At 40.7% G+C, this 23,750-nt stretch overlaps 1 protein-coding gene across 3 annotated transcripts in view; it reads left to right on the forward strand.

Moving 5' to 3' along the window:
* The window catches only part of Calcoco2 (calcium binding and coiled-coil domain 2), a 30,475-nt gene extending 7,497 nt beyond the window's left edge, over window positions 1–22,978 (forward strand). For all 3 annotated transcript variants that reach the window (XM_020173944.2, XM_074045959.1, XM_020173943.2), the window contains exons 2-13: window positions 1,813–2,001; window positions 6,187–6,289; window positions 6,442–6,575; window positions 8,139–8,264; window positions 9,794–9,882; window positions 10,111–10,180; window positions 11,735–11,857; window positions 12,113–12,199; window positions 15,149–15,244; window positions 18,344–18,479; window positions 20,860–20,888; window positions 21,382–22,978. In XM_020173944.2, the coding sequence (XP_020029533.1) occupies window positions 1,822–2,001; window positions 6,187–6,289; window positions 6,442–6,575; window positions 8,139–8,264; window positions 9,794–9,882; window positions 10,111–10,180; window positions 11,735–11,857; window positions 12,113–12,199; window positions 15,149–15,244; window positions 18,344–18,479; window positions 20,860–20,888; window positions 21,382–21,558 (1,350 nt within the window). In that variant the 5' untranslated portion in view covers window positions 1,813–1,821 and the 3' untranslated portion in view covers window positions 21,559–22,978. The remainder of the gene's footprint in view (window positions 1–1,812; window positions 2,002–6,186; window positions 6,290–6,441; window positions 6,576–8,138; window positions 8,265–9,793; window positions 9,883–10,110; window positions 10,181–11,734; window positions 11,858–12,112; window positions 12,200–15,148; window positions 15,245–18,343; window positions 18,480–20,859; window positions 20,889–21,381) is intronic.
* Window positions 22,979–23,750: the final 772 nt, after the last annotated feature.

Raw genomic sequence — 23,750 nt, forward strand, 5'->3', positions numbered from 1 at the left:
CCCCCCTGTCTCCCTTCCCCACCCTCTCCCCCCACCAGGTTTTTGTTTTTTTTTTAAATGGTACTGGGGATTGAATCCAGGGCCTTACAGTTGGCACACACTAGGTAAGTGCTGTACCACTGAAGTATATCCCCAGCCCAGTTTCCCATCTAATACTGTGATCTAGAAAGGTGAAACATGAATTATTAACTAACTTCATTTTATAAATATTAATCCAGACTTCCTTGCTGTCTTCCAAATATGGGTTGTATTTCTCTGCTTCTTTGCTGTTTCACGAATGCCATTTCCTTCTGCTAGAATGCCCTCAATCACAAACCCATTCATCAAAATCCAAAATCCAAATCTTCCTTAAGGGTTTATGTGAGATTCTAGTCACTCAAACTTTTCCTCATTTTCATTCAGTTGCATCTCCTCTTTTGAACCACAGCTTTTTTTTTTTTTTTTCCCCAGTACTGGGGCTTGAACCCAGAGCCTACACCTTGAGCCACTCCACAGGCCCTTTTTATGTGATGGGTATTTTTGAGATAGGGTCTTGAGAACTGCCCAGGCTGGCTTTGAACCACGATCCTACTGATCTCTGCCTCCTGAGTTGCTAAGATTACAGATGTGAGCCACCGGCACCTGGCTGAACCCACAGCATTTTGCACTTATTCCATTCATTTGATAGTCACTTGTACACTTGTCTGTTCTCTGCATGGGACTGGATTCCATTAGTGGGTAAGGTCAGTGTCAGGAAAAAAAACCACCACCTCCACTACAACATTAATAATCAGTAAGATCCATTAAGCCCTTTCTTTGTGCAAACTCCCTGGTAAATATTTTCTTCTGTCACTCAACATGCATCTACTTTGTGTGAAGAGCTTATTCTATGGCAGGCACTGATTTAAAGGCTGAACACTTTAAATCAGTGTTCAGTGTTTATTACCTCACTTAGGCCTCACAGAGTAGATGTTAATATTAGCCTCATTTTATAGATGAGGAAGCAGTCACAAAGCTCAGCTTATTAAGTAAATTGGGGGATGCCTTTTTTTTTTTTTTTTGTGGTATTGTGGTTAGCTGGGGACTCTACCACTTGAGCCACCAGCTTTTTTTTTTGTGTTGGATATCTTTGCGATACGGTTTCTCCAACTGTTTGCCTAAGCTGGCCTCAAACCACAATCCTCCTCACCTCTGCCTCCCAAATGGCTAGGATTACAGGCATGAGGCACCAGTGCCCAACATGTCATGCCTTTAGAAGGTGGAAAACTGGGATTTAAGTGATACCATTCTGATTTCAGAACCCATGTTTGTTACAACTGAATGTCACATAGCCTCTATCTTTGTTCTGAATCCCAACACATCTCCTAACATAGTGTCTTATGTATGGAAGGGCCCAATAATTACAGGCAAATAGAATTAAATGGAAAAGCAAAGTCCTGAGATTGACTTTCCAAAAGTCACAGGGCCTGTTGGGATGAAAACTCTAGAATTTTGGTCTTAAAATTTCTACTTTAGGCTGTTTTCTATAGGCTACCTTGTTTATTTCACAGTTATTTTCTGCTAACTGTGAGCAGAAAATAAGGGTTTTGAAGGCTGTGGTGCCTGTAGTGAAGTGGTCAAAGATACTTTCTGAAAATTCTTACAGCATAGGAAGTTAGGAATGTGAAATGGCTCAAAGTGAAATAGAAAGCAAGTTGTGTGATCTCAATACTTGTCAGGATTTTGCTTTTCCTGACTGCCTTGAACAGAAGAATGCTCTTGGGTGAGAGCCCAGAAATCTCCTGCATTTCAGGAAACCCTCTTTTGAACCTTACTCTGTTTATCTCATAACAGGACCCCACCATGGAAAAGACAGTGGAAAATCCCCCCACATCAGCTGTCTTGCTGGATCATTGTCATTTCTCTCAAGTCATCTTTAATAGTGTGGAGAAGTTCTACGTCCCTGGAGGGGATGTCACATGCTATTACACCTTCACCCAGCATTTCATCCCCCGTCGAAAGGATTGGATCGGCATCTTTAGAGTAAGTAGTTACTTTAGTATCAAATGAGGGAACTATAGGTAAGTCTTAGTTACCTATAGGTGTGGCTCCCTGTGTGCATAAGCACTTTATATCTTTTGTCTGGCCAGTTTTAAAATCCTAAACTAAGCTTTGCAGCACTTCCCTCATCACACCAATGTATGCATGAAACTCAAATTTTAATGTCATCCTCAAGCTAAAATCCCCAAGTTTTGTTATGCTGTCAAAGCAGATATGAACACTTTTTAAATGATTCTGTTTTGAAATAATGACTTGATTGAGATGGGTTACCCCTTCTGTGACTTTAAGCATTTCTTCCTTACTAGGAATAGTGTTTAATTTGTTTTGTTTTAATATGAATATCACAAATCTGGTAAGGATGTTCAGAAGTTACTTAGTTTGAGATCCTGCATATAAAAAATTTGTTCCTGAATAAGTGTGTCTTACTTCTTTCCTTTCCAAGGATAGAAAGTTTATGAGCTCCCTTAGTGACCTCTTCAAGTTTCTAATCATTCTGTCAATTCAAGTACAAAAATAGTGTTTTAAAATTTTAATCAACTTTCTAAATCCTCATCTCCCTTCGATTTGTGTGTCTCAGACCTCTCCCTCTTCCCTCTTTCTCCCTCCCTCCTGCCCTCTCTCTCACATACATATACATACACATACACCTATGCACATACCCCATAATATAAGATCTTCCTGTTTCCAGAGATAGGAAATAAAGATCAAATATAAGTAATTTACATTGCTAAATCCCAGTGCCAGTGACCTTTGATTTGACACTTTAGTATGTCATGTGCCTATTAGCAAGTGCTATTCATCCTGAAATCAGACATTTTTTACTGTGCAGGGAAGGAACTTATTGCTTATTTATATTCCTCATAATTGTTTGAAAGACCAAGCTTATTGATGAAGCAGTGGAAGCTGGAGATTACAAGATTGGTGTTTGGAGGTAGGGATAGTAGACAATTAGCAGGATACTGGCAGCTTCTGGGACTGCAGGATATTGAATCATCAGACTAAGAAGACTAACACAGAAAATTGATGCTCCAGAGTGCTTTCTATCTTGGAAAGAAGGTGGTAGCTGTTGTTTTTCTTCTTTTCATATATGGAAAAGTACAATATAGATTATACCTCTGCTATACCTTTGTTATTCTGTACATCAGCCACATGTGGCTATTAAGCACTTAAAATGTGGCTAGTATGACTGAGTATCTGGATTTTTTTTTTTTTTTGACTGTACTGGCTTTTGAATTCAGGGTCTTGTGTTTGCTATTCAAGCATGCTACCACTTGTACCTCCAGCTGCTCTAGTTATTTTGGATATGGGGGTCCTTTGAACTATTTGCCCGGGGTTACCTCAAACCTGCTGATCTCTGCCTCCTGAGTAGCTAAGATTACAGGCGCGAGCCACTGGTGCCTGGCTACAAAGCTACTTTTCACTTTTTTTTTTTTTTTTTGCAGTATTGGGGCTTGAACTGAACTCAGGGGGCCTTCACCTTGAGCCACTCTGCCAGCCCTTTTTGTGATGGATATTTTCGAGATAGGGTCTTGTGAGCTATTTGCCTGGACTGGCTTTGAACCATAATCCCTCCTGATCTCTGCCTCCTGAGTAACTAGGATTATAGGCGTGAGCCACCGTGCCCGGCTTGTGTGTTGTGCCAGCAGCCCCCTGGCATGAGAAGTATTATCTCATATGCACAGATAAGTACAATGAGTATCCTTGAGGGATGGTGAGTTTCCCGTGGTCTCAAAGTAACTTAACTGGTAAAGTAAGTTTGTTTGACTTCTAACTCTCTGCCTTTCCTCCTCTAGTTTGCCGAATTCCTTTTAACAACAAATGGTTAATTAAAGAGTTGACAGCAAAGTTTTGTCCCTCATATCTCACTTTAAAACTCTGCAGTGTTCTTTCTGTATAGCCTTAATCAGACAGATTACCACCCTAACACCAGTAGTCCCTGGCACCACGTAGACACAAAATAATGTTTTTAATACATGTAATATGTTACTTGTTTTATTTGGTGGCAGTAGAGTTTGAGCTTAGGGCTTCATGCTTGCAAAGCCGGTGCTCTACGGCTTGAGAGATACAGTCTCATGAACTATTTGCTCAGACTGGCCTTGAACCACCATCCTCCTGATCTCACCCTCCCAATTAGCTAGGATTGTAGGCATGAGACACTGACACCAGGTAATATATTGCTTCTAGATGTTGTGACAGCTGCCATCAACGACAGAGCCTAAAGCAAGGTAGAAGTCAGCTTTCCTTCCTCCAGTGTATAACCAATCCTGTGCTCTGTATTCTCCTTGACCTGAGAATTTAAATGTTTCCAAGGTTTCAGAGAAGAACTAGCATGTCACAAAAGGACATGCTAGGACTAGGACTATTCACGTGGAAGAGCCAAGGATGGAAATTGCAGGTGGCTAAAAGTTGTTTGCTTGTTCCAAGGAAGCAGTAATTCTTAGGCCCTCCCCAATGATATTTCAGTCATAGTGCATTAAGAACTCCAGGATGTGAATAAGGACTCCATAAAATTCCTGTTTTCTCTACCACCCCAGGCCAAAGTGGCTCTGAGAGTCTTACAGCAATGGGGTGTATATTAATGGGGCTCTAAAATATGCCCTTGTTTTTTCTGATGAGTTTTTGGTGTGTAGCCTTTTCAACCCTGCTAAGATCCTTTAATACATAGAAATGGAATTTATTTTTAGCTCTTTCTCTTCCCACTAGGCTCAGGCAGGGTCAAAATATGGCAATAAATGTAATTTTGCTTCTAGTTTGCTGAATAAATGTTCTTCCCTTGAAGACACATGGCTCCCTTTCTATTCTCTGGTGTCCTTTTATCATCCAGATAAGATGTGAGCCATCTTTTACCCCTTTTCACATTTAGTGAAAATATTTCCCACTTCATTAGCTTTCTGCTCTAAGTCATCTTTTGCTCTATCCTTATGTCATGTGATTTATTATGTTCAATATTTAGAAGAAGTCATTATGACTATCAGATTTTGGTTATCTTCATCACTAAAAAGCCCTTATTAAGCATGTATTACGAAAAACATGGTCATACTTGTGGTGGTCATGCCTGTAATCCCAGCACTTGGGAGGCCAAGGCAGGAGGATTGTGAGTTTGAGGCCATCCTAGGCTACATAGTAAGATCTGTCTCAATTTGTTCATTCCTGCCCATGCTCTCCCCCCTCCGCACCCCTGCAAAAAAAAGAAAGAAAGAAAGAAAGAAAAGGAAAAAACACTGAAGGAAGAACCCTTTTCTCCCTCTGCCCCCAACACACATAAGTCAAAAGAATGCATTTTTAAAATGTGGTAGTATAACCAGGTTGGATTGTGGTAAGGCTGAATTGGACATAGTAGAGGACAAACCAATGAAGAGAAAGTAGCAAGATCCCAGAACTTTTTTTATTTTTATTTTTGACATGGCATCATGACTATGTTGCCCTGGTTAGGCTTCAATTCAGTCTGCCTCAGCCTCCCAAGTAACTGGGATATATGCATGAGCCACCATGCCTGGCTCCTCCCAGACATTTTTCACGCAGTCATTTTCAACTGTATCTGACTTGGAGCTATAATTTTGGGCTTTTGAGGAGTACTAGAGTTTGAACTCAGGGTGGGTTTTGCATTTGCTATGCAGGCCTTTACTGCTTGAGCCATGCTGTAGCTCTTTATGCTCTGATTATATATTTTTGTAGTACTGGAGTTTGAACTCAGGACTTCCTGCTTGCTAAAGAGGTGCTCTACCACTTGAGCCACACCTATAGCTCTGCTCTGGTTTTTTGTTCTGTTTGTTTTTGTCTTTCCTTTTTTGGTGCTGGGGTTCAACCCCAGGGCCTCAAGCATACCAGGCTGGCCTTGGACCTCCCTGTTGCCACCTCCTAAGTGGTTGGGATTACAGGCGTGAGCCATCTGTGACTGTCTGGAGCTCATGTCGTGAGTGTTGAAGAGTCAGTTTTTTATTTCCTTCTAAATGGATATTTTGAAATTTATGAGTACATCAATTTTTGGTTGTATCAGGCTTTTTTCCCCAGTAGTCAAAAACACTAATCTTGTCATAATAAACTCATTCTGTTGTATTTTCCATACATGCAAATAAAATTAAGTGCATTTTAAGAAAACATAGCTCAAATAAGGCTTTTTCCCTGGAGCCCTGTTGGGTGTTGAATGAGAGCCTCTTGTCATTACAGGTGGGATGGAAGACAACCCGTGAGTATTACACCTTCATGTGGGTTGCTTTGCCCAGTGACCTAAAAATGGAATTAGCCAAACAGCAGGAAGTCCAATTCAAAGGTGAGAACAATACTAGATCAAAGGTCTATAAACTACAGCCAAGACTAATTAATTCCCTTGAGTTTGAGCTTTCTGAGGCAGATCAAGACTTCTGGATTTAAATGTTTTTGAATGGCCCTTATTTTGTATTAAAAATCTTGTTCTATTTTCAGCTTATTACCTGCCCAAGGATGATGAGTATTACCAATTCTGCTATGTGGATCAGGATGGTGTGGTTCGGGGAGCAAGTACCCCTTTCCAATTCCGCCCAGAAAGTGAAGAGGACATCCTGGTCGTTACCACGAAGGTCTGTAATCATCTCATCTCAAGCCCTTCCTGCCAGGGTAGGGTTGAATTTGTGTCAATAAGGCTTTATGGTATACTTAAAAAGATACTGTTGGGAAAAATCTATAAAGTACCCACTCTAACTCATAGCTTAGGAAACTGGGAGAGGTGGCTTACACATAATCCTAGCTACTCAACAAGTGGCGATCATGAAGATTGCAGCCTGGGCAAAAAGTTCGTGAGACCCCATCTCAACCAATAAAAAGCTGGGTGTGGTGGTGTGTCTGTCATCCCAGCTATTCAGGAAGCATAAACAGGAGGATCATGGTCCAGGCCCACCTGGCATAAATGAGAGACCCTATTCAAAAAATAACTAAAGCATAAAGGGCTGGGGGCATGGTTCAAGTGGTAGAGTGCCTGCCTGGCAAGTGTGCAAGCCCTGGGTTCAAACTCCAGTACTGCCAAAAAAAAAAAAAAAAAAAAAAAAAACTTAAAAAGAATATTAACAATAATTGATTTATCCCTCATCTAGAACTTCTGTAACTCAGTTGGCATTCAGTTATTCCCTTAACTTTTCCAGGTACTAAATTTTTGTCTGCTATATACCGTAACACTACATACAGTAAATGTAAAAGCTCCATTGAGGAGAGAAATACCAAATATTCTTTGTGTATCTCTCAGTTCTGACCCAGATCCTGTCATACATGAGTATTAGATTTATTTACTTATTTAGGAGGACACCTGCTTTTCTTTCTTTTTTTGACGGGGGTGGAAGTTGGGGAGTGGTACTGGGGTTTGAGCTCAGGGCCTCACACTTGCTAGGCAGGCACTCTACTTCTTGAGCCACTCCACCAGCCACACTACCACCTGCTTTTCATCTAGCCCTGTGGTAGGTACTGGGGATACTATTGAAGTTTGACAACACTGTGCCTGGCCTTAAGGAGCCTCGACCTGTGAGAAAGACCATATAAGATCTACAAGAAGAATCTTTTTTTTTTTTTTTTTGATAACTGGGGCTTGAACTCAGGGCCTATATCTTGAGTCGCTCCACCAGCGACTGTGATTGGTTTTTTCAAGATAAGGTCTCTCAAACTATTTGCCTGGGCTGGCTTTGAACCGAAATCCTCTTGCTCTCTCTCTCCTGAGTAGCTAGGATTATAGGTGTGAGCCATTGGTGCCCGGCTGAATCTACATTTTTCTGTCACTCTCCCTTGTAACTTTTAGTTTGTTTATTAGAGACTTGGCCTTGCTTTGTAGCTCAGGCTGGCCTCATATTCACTATGTAGCCCATGCTGGCCCTGCCTCAGCCTCTTAAGTGCTGGTATTACAGGTGTGTGTCACCACACCTGGCTTTTCCTTTGTAATTTTTATGACTTTAATTTTTGCTTGTCTGTCTTTTGTGGTAATGACAGGCTTAATGCTGCACTATACAGGCATACCTCTATTGCATCCTTACCTACATACTGGGGAACTGCTCCCATTTGTTATACACAGATGTCACTCTAAAGAGTGGGAATCAGTCAGATCCTCATATCCCAGCATATGGGAAATTTCTGCTGGAGGGATCTGAAATGTTCTTTTATAGGGAAAGGTGGAAGAAATTGAGCAACACAATAAGGAGCTTTGCAAAGAAAACCAGGAGCTGAAGGACAGCTGTGCCAGCCTCCAGAAGCAGAACTCAGACTTGCAGGCTGAGCTCCAAAGGAAACAGGTATGGCTGCTAGTTAAAGGTGAATATGCAGCATGGAGATCAGTACTGGATGGTGTCTCTTGTCCAACACTATTTTCTGTTTTGCTTATGATCTCACTCTGTTACACCAATATCTGTGAATTGGCACAGTGTTAAAAGTTTTATATGGATCAATTTATTTATTAAAAAAAGAAAGTAACCCTTGTAAGCCTCAGGTTACTCAGCTACAAAATTGGGGTGATAGTATTTCAGGGGTGAAGTAATCAATGATAGAACCTAGATTCAAACCCAGACAGTCTGTTTATACCCTTTGCTTACTTAAATCTTGAAATATTTGCTTAGATTAACAAGAATGTAGCTATAAAAAGAGAGAAGAGCCAACTGTGGTTGTACATAATTGTAATCCCTGCCTGGGCTACATAGCAAGACCTTGTCCCAAAAAAGCTATCCATGGTGGTGTCCAGCATAGTGGGACATACTTGCCTGGAATCCCAACACTTCTGAGTCTGAGGCAGGAGAATGGAGAGTTTGAGGCCAGCCTGGGCTATACAGTGAGACTCTCTCAAAAAAACAAAAGAAAAGAAAAGAGTATTAAGGTGAGGTGTATATTATCTAACTCTTTGCTACTTCTGTTTTGAGTCATCCTCCAAATCAGGTGATGAGTGAGAGTTGATGATGCCAGAAGCTAAAGGAAAATTTTTCTCTAAAGGCTAAAACCAAGAAACTTGTGAAGCTTGGAGCTAAAAGCAGGGAACCGATATTGATGTACAAGGTTGACTCCAGTGGGGTGGAGGAGAGGGGAAATGCTTAGGACCAGTGTGGTGGCTACTAGCCACATACATAGTCAGACCCTTTCTCAAGGGAAAAAAAAATATTTTTTTTTCATCTAATTTTTTTGGGGGACGGGGGTAAGACTGGATCTCACACTTGAACTCAGGACCTCACACTTGCTACCTCACTCTCTACTACTTGAACCAGACTGCCAGCTTTTTTTTTGTGATGGGGTTTTCCTTTTTTTCCAGTACTGGGGTTTGAACTCAGGGCCTCATGCTTGCCAAGCAGGCACTGTACCACTTGAACCACTCCGCCAGCACTGTGATGGGTTTTTTTGAGATAGGGTCTTGTAACTATTTTCCTTGGCTGGCTTCAAACCATGATTCCCCTGATCTCTGCCTCCTGATCAGGGAATCAGGCGTGAGCCACAGATACCTGGCTACATGCATCTTTAATATGGAAAGAATGGGCTGGGGATATAGGTCAGTGGTAGAGCACTTACCTAGTATGTATGAGGCCCTTGGGTTTGATCCCCAGGATGGCAGGAAAAAAAAACCTATGGAAACAGCATAATTAAGGACATTTTTAAAACCAATAAATAAATAGTAATAAATTTTAATATAAAGGTATCTTTACTTGGATATTTCAATCAGTGCTATGTCATGCTATGCCTGCCATGCAGTATATGTTCAATGCCTAAAAAATACTTATTGGTTGCCTAAGATACTAAAAAGTGTCTTAGAAATGGTCTGTTCCTTTGATGTTTCAATCTGCAGGAGGAGTTAGAAACCCTACAGAGCATCAATGATAAGTTAGAACAGAAAGTGGAAGAGCAGAAGACCTGTTGGGAGACTGAGCTGCTTCAGTGAGTATGCATTATGTTCTTGGATAAGAGAAGCTGCTGTATCATAGACATGCTTAGATAGAGTCAGATTAGACTTCTGCAGTTTGTTACAAAACACTCTTACTATTATGGCAGTGATAGGTGTAATTAACTGTAGACTTACACCAAGCCATCCTTAAATCATTTCTGCCCAGGGGAAGTTGACTTGGAGTCAGCAAATGTTTCACATAGTCATTTCTACCTCCACAGACTGAAAGAACACAACCAGAAGGTATCTTCAGAGAATGAGAAGATGGAAATCAGAGTGGATCAGCTTCAGGTGGGGATACCATACCTTTGCCAAAGGATATTTTCTTAGCTTTGCCACCACTGTAATCCAGTGGCCCAGAAAGATGCATTTCATTGTAGTGCCTAATGAAATAACCTTTTGTGTTAGTCAGACAGACTACCTGACATGAACAACTTACAGATCGAGGGATTTATTTCAGCTCACAGTTTGAGGCTTCAACCTGTCCTGGTGGGGAGTCTGTGGCAGAGTAGAGCAGCAGCTTACATCATGTTGGCTAAGAAGCAGAAAGAGATGCCTGTGCTAATTGGCTTTCTTCTTTCTTCCTGTTTTATTTTGACTGGGTCCCCTCCCATGAGATGGTGTTGTCCACATTGAGGACAGGTCTTCCCTGAGCACACACACACCTTAGTTAATCCTGTCCAGAAATGCCCTCAGACACACCTTGAGGTCTGCTTTACTAATCTCCTAGGCCGCCTCAGTCCAATCAAGTTGGCAATCAAGATTGGTCATAAGATTAAAGTTTGGGGTATGTGTTTTCCAGTCTGGGACCAGGCTATCTCACATACATATATTTCAAACAGTAACGATCCACAAGGAACTGAATAATTTGTTCAATTTATATGTATCACAGGCTTTTAAGAGGGATGAAAATCTTCTTCCCAATAGTTTTCAAACCTTTTTCTTTTAGCTGTAAAATCTTTTCAAGCAGAATCATACTCAAAAGCCTGGAATGTAAAGCAGATAGCAGCAAAATTGTTCTCATTTTTCATTTATTTATCTATCTATCTATCTATCTATCTATTTATTTATTTATTTAGTGGTACTGGGGCTTAAACTCAGCCTTCACCTTGAACCACTCTACCAGCCCTATTTTTTGTAAAGGCCTGGAACTGTTTGCCCAGGCTAGCTTCAAACCGTGATTCTCCTGATCTCTGCCTCCTGAGTAGCTAGGATTACAGGCACGAGCCACCGGTGCCTGGCCTGTTCTCATTTTTTAAAGAAGAGCTTTAGCTGGCACCAATGATTCATGCCTATAATCCTAGCTACTTGGGAGACTGAGATTTTGAGAACAGAGTTTCGAGGTTAGCCTGGGGAAATAGTTTGTGATACTCTCCCTTTCCTTTTTTTTTTTTTTTTTTTTTTTTTTTTTTGTAGTACTGGGGTTTGAACTCAGAGCTTAGATCTTGATAGACAGATACCCTACTGGTTGAGCCACACCTCCAGATGAGACCCAATCTCCAAAATAAGCAGAGAAAAATGGACTAGAGGCATGGCTCAAGTGGTAGAGCACTGCCTTGCAAGCATGAAGTCCTGAACCCCAGTACTGGACAAAAAAATAGTAACTTTAAAAAAAATGAAGGGCTTTAATTTAGAAAATGGATTGTCCATCTTTGCTCAGTTGAATTTTAGATTGTTAGAATATAAACTAGAGCTGAAGAGTAAGGTAGATTTAAGGGGGTTTTAGCCATTGGGAGTTACTAGGGAAATACACTTGTGTTTCTGTACATTAAAATGGTAGCATTGTTCTGATTAGTTTTCCTTTTTTTATGTCTTGATGTTGTGTACTCACCTTTTTTGCTTTAGGCCCAGCTGTCAACACAAGGGAAAGAAATGGAGAAGCTTGTTCAAGGAGATCAAGATAAGACAGAGCAGTTGCAACATCTGAAAAATGAAAATGGCCAACTCTTTCTCAGTTTAACTGAACAGGTAGAGTCATGTCAGAAAACAACATTTTCAGGCATTTCCAAGAAAATATACATTGTACTTTCTCTACTGACTCTAGGAAAGATCTCAGAGGAAGCCAGCTTATATAAGGTTCTCCTCTGGCTTTACTCAGCAACTGAGAGACATACCTTTCCCTCTGCGTCCTGCTTGGTCATGGTTCAGCAGGTCCTTCCACCATATGTATGTGTTGCATGTATATGTTTTCTCAACAGTGGTATTGAAATCTGTGTTTTGCAGCGAGAGCACCAGAAGAAGCTTGAGCAGACAGTGGAGCAGATGAAGCAAAAAGAAATGACTGCAATGAAGAAACAACAGGAGTTAATGGCATGTCTGTCTTTGCATGGCTAAGTGGGAGGGAGCCTAATAAAGTGAGGGATGAGGGTCTGTTTTTAGGTGATAGAGAGGACAGATAAAACAGATTAGAATAGCATTCTGGATGGTTTCCTTTCCACCCAAAAGGACAGAGACTCTTCCATTTACAAGATGTTTAGGAGAGGTGGACATGTCTACTGTGTGATAAGTAATAAAAGAATATTGAAAGTTAAATATGATGACAGGTTGTAGTAAGTAGATCCTTAGACGAGGAATCTGAGGCTTAACTCCTACTCCCTCCTATAGAGTTATTGTGGGACAAACAAATTAATGACTATAAAGAACTCTACAACAGGAGATGACAACACTCCTTATTAGCAATTATCATTATAAATAATTCTGAGTTATGGTAATAAACTAATGAGAGCCTAATTGACTAAGAATTTCCTCTAATATGTTGTTGGAAAAGAGGCCTCTGGTGCTAGCAGAGCCTGGCAGTGGTACTTTCTGAATTGATGTAAGGGTGTGAGAAATCCTGATGTCTGAGGGCTATCCAATTATTGGAATGTGGCTCACATCATATAGGCATCATTCATTCAATCAGTCATTCAGTTGAGTACCTACTGTATACAAGATACTGTACATTTTAGCAGATATAAAAGAGTAGCACAAAGTTTGCAAATTGGCAGCTTATGAGTCAAGTTCAACTCAAATTATTTTATTTGGCTTAGATGGAGGTTTTTTAGAAATTGAATTAGTTATCAACATTTGCAGAGAAGAATATTTCCCTTGAAAATTTGTGTTTCTCACTTCTGAAAAATGAGGGGATCTGGTGTTTTGAGCCCATACTGCTACACAGCAGTGTCTGGGGCTGAGTAGCTACTGTGTACTTTCGGTTGGTTGTATGTTCTCCATCTGATGGCAGTCTTGACTGTTTTGTTGTATTTACCTCCTTCAGTTCACTATGTACCTGGTCCCTTAGGCACATTTGAATTATGACCTCTGATGTAGCAAAGAAATTAGGTTTTGGTTTTGGTTTTGGTTTTATCGCAGGACTAGGGTTTGAACTCAGCACTTCATGCTTGCAAAGCAGGTACTCTGCTGTCTGATCCACACCTCCAGTCCATTTTGCTCGGGTTATTTTGAAGATGGCGTCTTGCAAACTATCTGGGGTGGCCTTAAACTGTGAACCTCCTGATCTCAGCCTCCCAAGATGATTACACGCATGAGTCACTGGTGCCCAGCTAAGAAATTAGTTTTTTTGTTTTTGCGGTTTGTACTCAGGGCCTCCACCTTCAGCCATTCCACCAGCCCTCTTTTTGTGATGTTTTTTTCAGGATAGGGTCTCACAAACCATTTGCCTGGGCTGGCTTCGAATCTCAATCCTCCTAATCTCTGCCTCCAGAGTGGCTAGGATTAGAGGCATAAGCCATTGGTGCCCAGAAAGAAATTAGTTTTAATTTCTGATCATTCACAGGTTTGAACCTCCTGTGACAGGTCTGGTTTCATTGGTTTTCATGAAATATTTTTCAGGACTTAATGGCTCTTACCTGTCTGATTGCAATTCTTTTTGTTGTTTTTGTTTTGTTTTGTTTTGCAGTCCTGGGATTGAATTGAGCGATTGCCGTGTTAGGCAAGCTCCCTACCACTGGTCTACATCCCCAGCTGATAGCAGTTTTTTATTTTTCATGTGTCCAAAAGCCTAACTGTGAGGACTATGTATCTTATGCTTCAGGAGCGTAGGAACAAGAAAACAACAGTGGAGGAACAGTTAGCACAAGAGGTGGAACGCCTAAAGGGAAAGGTAGAGACTGGGAGAGCCTGTTTCTTAGAGAAGTACAAAGAGTGCCAACGACTCCACAAACAGATCAGGCAACTCAGGGCTGCTGCACTGGTAGGTGACAGAGATAAAGGGCCCAGAAAAGCAAGGGGTGTGAAGGTTTGTGGTTCTTAGACCAAGCCCAGAAGATGTATACCCTTGTTAGAAGAGAATTTTCCCACTAAAAAGGAAGGGGAAGAAGTATATGGCAAGACACCAACTTGGGGTCCCTGGAAATATAGGCCCCAACCCAGTATAGCTTTTAAGGATGGTTTTTGTAACCATTGAATGGGTTCTGGGACTCAGATAGTCCTTTCTTATTTCTGCCTTTTGAGGAAGTGAAGCAGAACCAGAAGAGCCAGCAGGAACCAGTGGGGATGGGGAGCAAGGAGCCTGCAGTCAGCACTGTCATCGGGTAGCCTCCTCTCACATTACTACCTCAGGGTCGGCTAGAAGCGCACATCAGTTTGGGCACCAGCATTCAAATAAAAAAATCTTGCAACAAAAGCCACAACTAGTAGGATTAGCTTAAGTGTGTTTGTGAGGTACACGCATGTGTTTGTATGCAGGTAGGAGATGGGAAATAACTGAAGTCTGAAACTAGTTAGGTCAGCCCATCTTTCTGGAAAGCTCAAGACCCCAATCTGGGTTCCTTATAGTCTAGGTCAAGTGCCTTCCAACATTCCTCCTTCCATGGAATTTGTATCCAGGATGCCTGTCTTTATATTGGGAGGGAATCACACCAACTTAAACTTAACTGCCTCAGTCTTCATGGAGTGAAGTGGTCATTCTAAAACAATTGTCTCATGGTTAGGTGGGATTAAATAAGCCTTCATTTATCCCTAATTCTGATATGTTGTCTTAAGGTTTTCCCCAACCTTACATTTTCTTTCTTTAGTCACTATACTCCCAACAGAACAATCAGAACAAAACAAAAGTCTGCACCTTGATGCTAGCTCAAACTTTCTGGCATTGTGTCACTTTTCTGTAAGCAGCACCCTGTCCACAGTACCACTCCTTCCTCCAAAATGCCCTTTTCCCTTATCAGAATTACCCTTTGGGAAGGCCAGATCTTCTACAGTCTCTCACTTTGAACCCAGACTGTAATATGTGATCCTAATACTAATTTTTGTTGTTGGCAGGATGAGAACTTTGACCTGTCAAGAAGACTAAGTGAGAACAAGATTATATGTGATGTTATGCAGAAAGAGAAAGAAAGAATGGAAAGAGAAAATGATGTAAGTATGTTAAAGAGGGTAGAAAACTCCTAGGTTTTAAGGGGAGGAACAGAGTGACCCAGACATGGTGGTACAGTAAAAGGGCCCTTTTTGGGATGGTGATTAGAACACTTGCTCCTAAACAAAGAGCAAATTTAATCTATTTTCCTAATTTACCACAAACCTCTCTTTTTGTTCTGCAATTGAAACTTATTTGGCATGGCAGTTGTTATCTTGAAAGAAACAACCTTGACAAAAACCTTGCTTATTTGTTTTTAATTTCTTAACTGTTGTAAGTATTATCTTCAGAGAGGGGAAGATGACATCCAAGTCATTTTTATGCTAGCTGGGGACTTCTTTCCATCAGCACAACTTTTTCTTTTTTCTCTGCTGCCAAACCAGGAGCAGAAGTGGTGGTCTATACCAGTGCTGGACCCATGGTAGGCTCCTAACAAATACTGTGCACTCATTAATTCATCAGTTCATTCACTCATCCAACCAGTATTTATTATCTGTTGTATGTTAAACACTAAGTTATTATTGCTTGCTTCCTTGATTGACACTTGAAGATGACAGCAAATAAAGTGATTGCACTTGAAGTCATCTCATGCTCAGTATCAAAGAATCAGGAGGCCATGTGCCCTTGCTGCTAACTCCTAGATCTATACCTTTAGCTGCCCTCCATTGTTACCATCTCTGTAATCCTGGGCTATGCCCCCAAGTGATTATTTCCATTTTTTTTTTTAATTGCAAAAAAAACCAAACTCCACATAACATAAAATATGCTGTCTTTTTTTGTGGTACTGGGGCTTGAACTCAGGGCCTTCACCTTGAGCCACTCCTTCAGCCCTTTTTTGTGAAGGATTTTTTGAGATAGGGTCTATCTCAGAACTATTTGCCTGGGTTGGCTTTGAACTGTGATTCTCCAGATCTCTGCCTTCTGAGTCGCTAGGATTACAGGCGTGAGCCACCAGCACCCGGCTAAATATGCAGTCTTAATAATTTTAAAGTATAATGCTCAGTAGTGCTACATATATTCACATTGTTTTCTAGAAGCGTATTCATATTGTTGTCCAGATCTCCAGAAGTTTTTCATCTTGCAACTAAACACTAATCTTAAAAGTAGAAATTATCAAGGGGGAATTACTTTTAATTTTATATAGATAACAAAATTTTATTATAAAATAAAGTTTATATATACATACATACATACATACATATATATATAATGGTTTTGGTACTGGGGCTTGGACTCAGGACCTTATGCTTGCTAGGCTGGCGCTTACAACTTGAGCCACTCCGCCAGCTGGTTTTGGTTTTGGTTTTGTTTTTTCAGTACTGGGGTTTGAATTCAGGGCCTACACTTTGAGCCAATCTACCAGCCTTTTTTCTGATGGATTTTTTCAAGGTAAAGTCTCACAAACTATTTGCTCAGGCTGACTTCAAACCTCAATCCTCTTGAAGTCTGCCTCCTGAGTAGCTAGGATTATAGGCGTGAGCCACAGGGATTGGCTTTTTTATTATTAATGCCACTGTGTTCCACTGGGGTCTACTTCAGGTCTTGTCTTTCTCATTCTCTTGACTTAGATAAGTATACCTTGAGTTTGAAATCCAGTTTTCCTAGATTAGTCTAATGGTTAGGGGGCAGGTTACATACACAATTTGTACCACCAAGAAAGAGATCTGATATTTGAAAGCTTTGTTTAGAACTATAGTCAAGCCCTCTTAAGATATTAAGAAGAAATTTACTTATTTTCTAAAAATTTTAAGCTGGGCATGGTGGTGTATGCCTGTAGCTCAACACTGAGGCAGGAGGATCTCAAGTTAGACGCCAACCTGGACTACCCAGTACGACCCTGTCTCAAAAAAACAAGCAAAAATTAAATACCCTCTGTGCTCCATTTGTATCTTGTTCTCTCTTGTCTCACTCTTTCATTTTCATTGCCTTTCTCCCATCCTCTTTCTGTTAGCCTATCCATTTGATGCAATGAAACATGAGCAAAGGAAAATTATACCAGAGGAATATTTACAAAATTGAAAGGGATACATTAAAGACTTAAAATTCTTTTTTGTGTTAATGTCATTAACATTCAATAAAAATGTTTAAATCCAGATATAAAGAACTCTGAAGGTCTTGGGATGTGGCTCTGTAGTAGAGCACTTGCCTTACTTGTACAAGGTCCGAGGTTTGCTCTCCAGCATTGCAAAAAAAGAAAAATAAATAAACAATTAAATTCATGCAATAAGAATTCCTGTTTTAGCTGGGAATGGTGGCACATGTCTATTGTTCCAGTTACTCAAGAGGTGGAGGCTGAAAGATCAAGAGTTTGAGGCCAGCCTGGACAAAGTGAGCGAGACTATCTCAAAAACAAAATAAAAACAGAAGGCTGGGGCATGGTTCAAGTGGCAGAACATTTGCCTAGCAAGTGTGAGGCCCTGGATTTGATCCCTACTACCAAGTGCCAGACAGCTGGGTGCAGATAGCTCATGCCTGTGATCCTCACTACTCAGAAGGAAAAGATAAGGAGAATCATGGTTCAAAGCCAACCTGGGCAAATAGTAAGCTAGATCCTATTTTGGAAATATCCAACACAAAAAAGGGCTGGAACAGGAAATTAATGTGAGTCAACTCCCTGTATAGCTATCCTTATCTCAATCAGCAAAAACCCTTGTTCCTTCCTATTATTGCTTATATTCTCTCTACAACAAAATTAGAAATAAGGGCAAAATAGTTTCTGCTGGGTATTGAGGGGGTGGGGGGGGAGAGGGAGAGGGCAGAGTGGGTGGTAAGGGAGGGGGTGGGGGCAGGGGGGAGAAATGACCCAAGCCTTGTATGCACATATGAATAATAAAATAATAAAAAAAAACAAAAAACAAAAAAGGGCTGGAAAGTGGTTCAAGGTATGGGCCCTGAGTTCAATCCCTAGTACTGTGAAAAAAATAACATATCTTTGAACTATTGGGGCTGCTGTTGCTTTGAAGAATTATAGATTATATCATTTATTGGACTTCACCAATGCCACATTGCTAATTGAGAGCTACCTAGTAGACATCTAGCCAGCTCCTGTGGCCATTCTTTGTTAATGACTTTCAACATGTCTATAAATCCTCTATCTTTAGCTCTTGAAGAAGGAGAACAGCAGATTGCTGAGTTACATGGGTCTGGATCTTGACTCTCTGCCATATCAGGTGCCTAGTTCAGATCCAGGAGGTGCTGGACAAAAGCCAGGTCTCGTATATGGAAACCCATATTCTGGTAAGACAACTTTGCCATTCTAGCTAGAAGGCCCTTGCCTGCATCTCTTTCCCTCCCCCCGCAAAAAAGAAATTTTTGTCTGAGATGCTAATTAAGACCGGTTTCATTGTTAAGACTTGCTGGGCAGAAGCTTGAGGGCCCAATAGAAAGATTACCGGGCGAGAAGTGTTAATTGAGAAATAAATCTGAATTCAGAAGACGCAAATCAGATCACTTGCCTAGAGGCAGCAGACACAAATTGAGTCCCGTGGCTATATTCCAAATGTATAAATCAGAGAAATGTGTCTGTGTAGAAGATATACACATACAATGCAGAGGAAGCTAATTAAGGTTTTAAAATGGAAGCACAAGAGGCAGGTTATGTCACCTAGAAACTAGATGTTACAGCATTCCCCCAGATGGCCCAACCAAGAGTAACAGGAGTGTGCTCTTCTGAGACTCCTGAGTGGTAGGACGGGAAATAGGGGTGAAAACAAGTTTTGTCACTCAAAGAATTGGGATGACATGTCCCTGCCAAAGGAGCTTTTCTCCTTTGTTTGGAAAAGCAATGCAAGACCTCATTTGCTTTTTTTTGGGTGGTTTAAAGCACCAGTGTTATTTTAAGAGTCACAACCAGACCTTTATAACAAACAGATGAACAGGTTTATTTTTTGTTTAAACATATTTTTAAGCACATTTGTGTTCTCATTTTCCCAACATGGCAGCCTTAGCAAGAAAGAATAAAAAGAAGGGAAAGACTATTTCCCTAACAAACTTTCTGGATGAGGAATGGGGAGACTGGTAGAAGAATCACCTGTTCCCAAATATTCAGCTGGGCTGTGAGACAGATAACTCAGGAAATGTTTCAACTCCTTGATACAGTAGTGATGGTGAGGCGCCTGACTGTTCAATCCTTCCCACACTCCACAGGCTACTCAGGAACCCAGTAACCACTGTAGCTGTCTTTCCAAATCATCACCCAGTGCTGCCCTGTCATGTGACAGAAGAGTCCACTAAGGAATCTTTAGAGGATTAAATATCAGTGCAGTGTGTTTACCATGTAAACCCAAAAAGTTTAAAGGTTTTGGTTATGCTGAATTAGAAGCACTGGGTTTCCTGTGTGGTGCCCTGAGTCTCAACCAAGAGTGTCCAGGTGGGAGGTATGGTTCAAATGGTTAAGTGCCTGCTTTACAAGAGCAGAGCCCTCAGTCCATCCAAAAGAAGGTGGCTTTTATGAGCCAGACACTGTTGTAGGCTCAAGGTAAAGCAATGAACAAAAACAAACAGAAAACTTTGTCCTCATTGGGTATATGTTATAGTTGGGGAGAGTTACTATGTGAATAAAGTATAATTCAGGTATGGAAAAGGAGAATAGGAAATGCCATGGGGTGGGCATGGGATGAACTGCAACTTTTACATATACCACCTAAATCCAATAAAAAAATTTGTAGAGAAAATTCCACAGTGGGGAAAAAGTCCTGCAGCCGATTCCCAGCACTGAAAAACAAACAAAATATAGGGAAGAAGCTACAAGTCAGTAAATAAATGAATATGTAATCGTGTGTATATAGCGTGCTAATATTTACTGATGGAAAGAATTCAGAAACTGTTACAGTGAGGAGAAACAAATATGTATAAACATTTAACATTACTATGTAGTGTTAACTAAAACATAAGCTGTGAAAATATAAGATGCACGGAAATCAGTCATTCCTGATTGTAGATGGGAGTGGAGGATCCTATTACATCTGTAGCATACTACGTTTAAATAAAACAACTGAAATAGACATGGCAAAACATATCCACTAAATCTAAAAAAAATGTATATATAGGCATCTAATTCATTTTTTTTTGTAGTACTGAGACTTGAACTCAGGGCCTTATACTTTTGAGTCAGGCACACAACCACTTAAACCATTCCATCAGCCCACTATATGCATCTAATATAAAAATGGACATAGTCTTAGTGTATTCCTTATTTAATTGTTTCTACTTTTATTAAAATCTCAGTTTCTCCATCTGATAATAGGTTTTTCATGATATATAACGTGTGTGTGTATATGCTACAGATGTAATAGGATCCCCCACCCCCCCATCTACAATCATGAATATGATTGATTTCTGTGCATCTTATATTTTCACAGCTTATGTTTTAGTATATATATAACATGTATGTATATATATGCATACACACACACAGAGTTATTGAAAATGTCCTTTCCCCTTTCTCTTTATAATTGACCTAGATTTCTTCTTTCAGAAGTAAGTGGTGATGTACTTAAGAATCAGTCAGTGGAGAGAAAGAGAACAATGACGGTTACAGAAAGTATCTACTAGAACACAGCTGAGAATCAAGGGATGGTATTTTTTTATTGAAAAAAATATATTTTATTCCCCTTAGGTATCCAAGAAAGTTCTGCCCCCAGCCTGGTAAGTATGTGAGTCATGAGATTGTCCATAGCAGATCCCTACCTGCTTTGATTCATGGAAAAGCAGCCATAGGGAGATGGTTCATTTTGATAAGCTCCAGAGGTCAGCTAGATGAGTTTGTCCTGGGTCCAAAGCTGGGTTAGCCTTTTGAAGAGGGGAGAAGACATAGTTCATCTATCAGCATTCTTCTGTAGGTGTGCATCTGTGAGTTAAGTTGGTAGCATGACTAGGGAGGAGGTACAAACTAGGCAGCTAGCCAAGCAAGGCCACTTCAGCAATACTAGACTCTTTCAGTCCTGGGGTTAGAGGAAGCCCCAAGAGTATCTCCAAATATGAGAGAATCATATTTGGATTCAAATCATATTCAAATGTGAATCTGTTCATTCATTCACCCATTATTTCTTGAGCACTTATCACGTGCTAATCTTTATGCTAGCCACTGAGTATACAGAACAGCTCACACTTGTACTGACCTCCTTGTTCTTCCTCCCAGCTCTCCATCGAGAGTTGCCTCATCTGCAACTCAGACTTTGCTGATGGAATCTGTGATCATACCTTGGAGCAGCAGCAAAGGCAGCCCCTTTGTTTGAATTGTCCAGTCTGTGACAAGATCTTCCCAGCAACAGAGAAGCAGATCTTTGAAGATCATGTGTTCTGCCACTCTCTTTAAGTCCCACCCAGCCTGTTAGATCTATGCCATACATAGATTTTATAGAATAGAACATACAGCTTCTTCTTTGAGCTATGAGTCAGGATTCTGCCTGATCTGAAATCATTAGGGTTTTACTTTGCCCTGCTGCCTGTAAAGGTGGAGTCATATCTGTTATCAGCAGGATGGTGTTCTGAGTTTCTACTTCCATCCCTGTGTATAACTCTGGCTTACAGCCTTTCACCTATAGTGCTCATTCTTCCTCAGGACTCCAGTAAAAATATCTCAGAATGAAACTGACCTGTTCTTACAGGCCTGAGTTGACACTAAGTGATTTGTCTTCCAAGTTTCCCCTTGCCATTCAAGATCAGGCCTTTTGGGTGAATTTGTACTCAGTCTCCAGTCCAAACCCTGGGAGTGGAGACTGACCAGGGATTGAGAATTTCTTCCTTTTCCTCTTTCCTATTTCTTCAACTGGTTGCATTAAATTAGCCAAAAATGGTACATTAGAGAGTTCAGAAGATTTCTGATCTTAATATCTCAACTCCTAAAAGAAGCATCTTATTCATGACTGGTGATCAGGATATATTTCAAAGAGCTGGAGGTGAAGTGCAAGGCCCTGAGTTCAAATCCCAGTATCACTAAAAAAGCTTTTCTCATCTGGTGTGGTACATGCCTTTAATCCCAGCACTTTGGAGGCTGAGGCAGGAGTATCGTAAGTTGAAGGCCAGTCTGGATTACATAAGGAAACCATGTCTCAAGAAAGAAAGGAAAAAAAAGCCTTTTTGGCTAAATACCTCTGGTCAGCATTTTCTGCTCTTTCCTATGCACATAACTTTTCATGGTGTCTTTCTTAATGGCTACCTAGGGGTTAGAAACTGTGGGTTCATAAATTCCTGAACAGTCGAGTTTGAATATGGATGTCAACTATTAATCTCTTTAATATTTAAAATACTCTTCTTTCAGGGAATTAGGTAATTTAAAATAAGCATTTTATTTTCTTTTAAGTTTATAGATTAAGCAAAAATTTACAGAAATGGCAACTCTACCACTGACATCTCTTCACTTCTCTTAACTGTTAGGGCAGTTACGTTGAGGCGGGCAGGCAGGTAATAACACATCAGTTTGAGAAATCTTGGTCTCTGCCTATCTTGCATTTCTGAAACGCAGTATGGATTTGGGTACCCTTTGTGAACTAAATTCAAAGCCCTCTATCTAGATTTGCCTAATTAAGAAAGCAGTTCCCCTTCAGGGACAGAACAAATGGAAATGACTCCCAGGCAGTCAAGCAGCTGGTCACTAGAGAGACTTTTACAAAAACTTAAATGTGAAAGGTGATGTCATGAATTAAGGCTGAGGGAACTATGCCCTAGAAAAGGGAGTGTCTTAGTCACAGCTCCTTTCTTTGATTTCTCCTTGCTGAAATAAAGATGAAACTATAGCACTTTTGTATCATCATTTCCGTTAGGTGTCTCTTGCATTCATAAGTCTTTTGTCCTTTTGAGATCAGATGTGAGGCTTGGGGTCTGGCTCAAGTGGTAGGGCACTTGCTTAGTAAACATGAAGCCCTGAGTTCAAATCCCGGTACTAAAAAACAAATGTCAGATGCAACCTGAACCCTAACTCTAGGGATATAACAGGGAGATGGAAAGTTTCTCCAGCGTATACCCTTACTGCAGAATTTCTGGTGCTCCCCAGACAGTTAAGCGACGAATTGCAGTTTCATTTACTTTGTCCTGTCGTCTCTTACGCACATAAATGGTAAGAAGCAGCGTGCATATGCTGCAAATCGTGCATCCATGTTCTGGTGAATTACCCACCCTTGGCCCTGCAACTCTGTGGGTCACCGCTGTCACTATCACCAGCAGCCAGAGCTCTTCAGCAGGCTTTTTGAGAGACAGTTGAAGTGTTAAATGATCCTTTCTGCTGACCATAAAATAAAGCCTCTTTAACCACTGCTCCTTATCCCCCAGCTGCTCTTACCAAGGCTGTGAAGAGAGACATTATGCCCTAGGCAGCTACTAGTAATAAGCAGCCATTCTTAACCAGGCTCCGTAGTACACGCCTATAATCCTAGCTACCCAGGAGGCAGCCCTGTCTCAAAAAGTGGTGGAGTGGCTCAGTGTAGGTGCTGAGTTCAAACCTCATACCACCAAAAAAGTCATTCTTACATAGTCCACTGTCCCCTACCCACATATTTTATACCTGTGAAA

This window comes from Castor canadensis, chromosome 11 (assembly GCF_047511655.1).
Source record: "Castor canadensis chromosome 11, mCasCan1.hap1v2, whole genome shotgun sequence".
NCBI classification, from domain to species: Eukaryota; Metazoa; Chordata; class Mammalia; order Rodentia; family Castoridae; genus Castor; species Castor canadensis.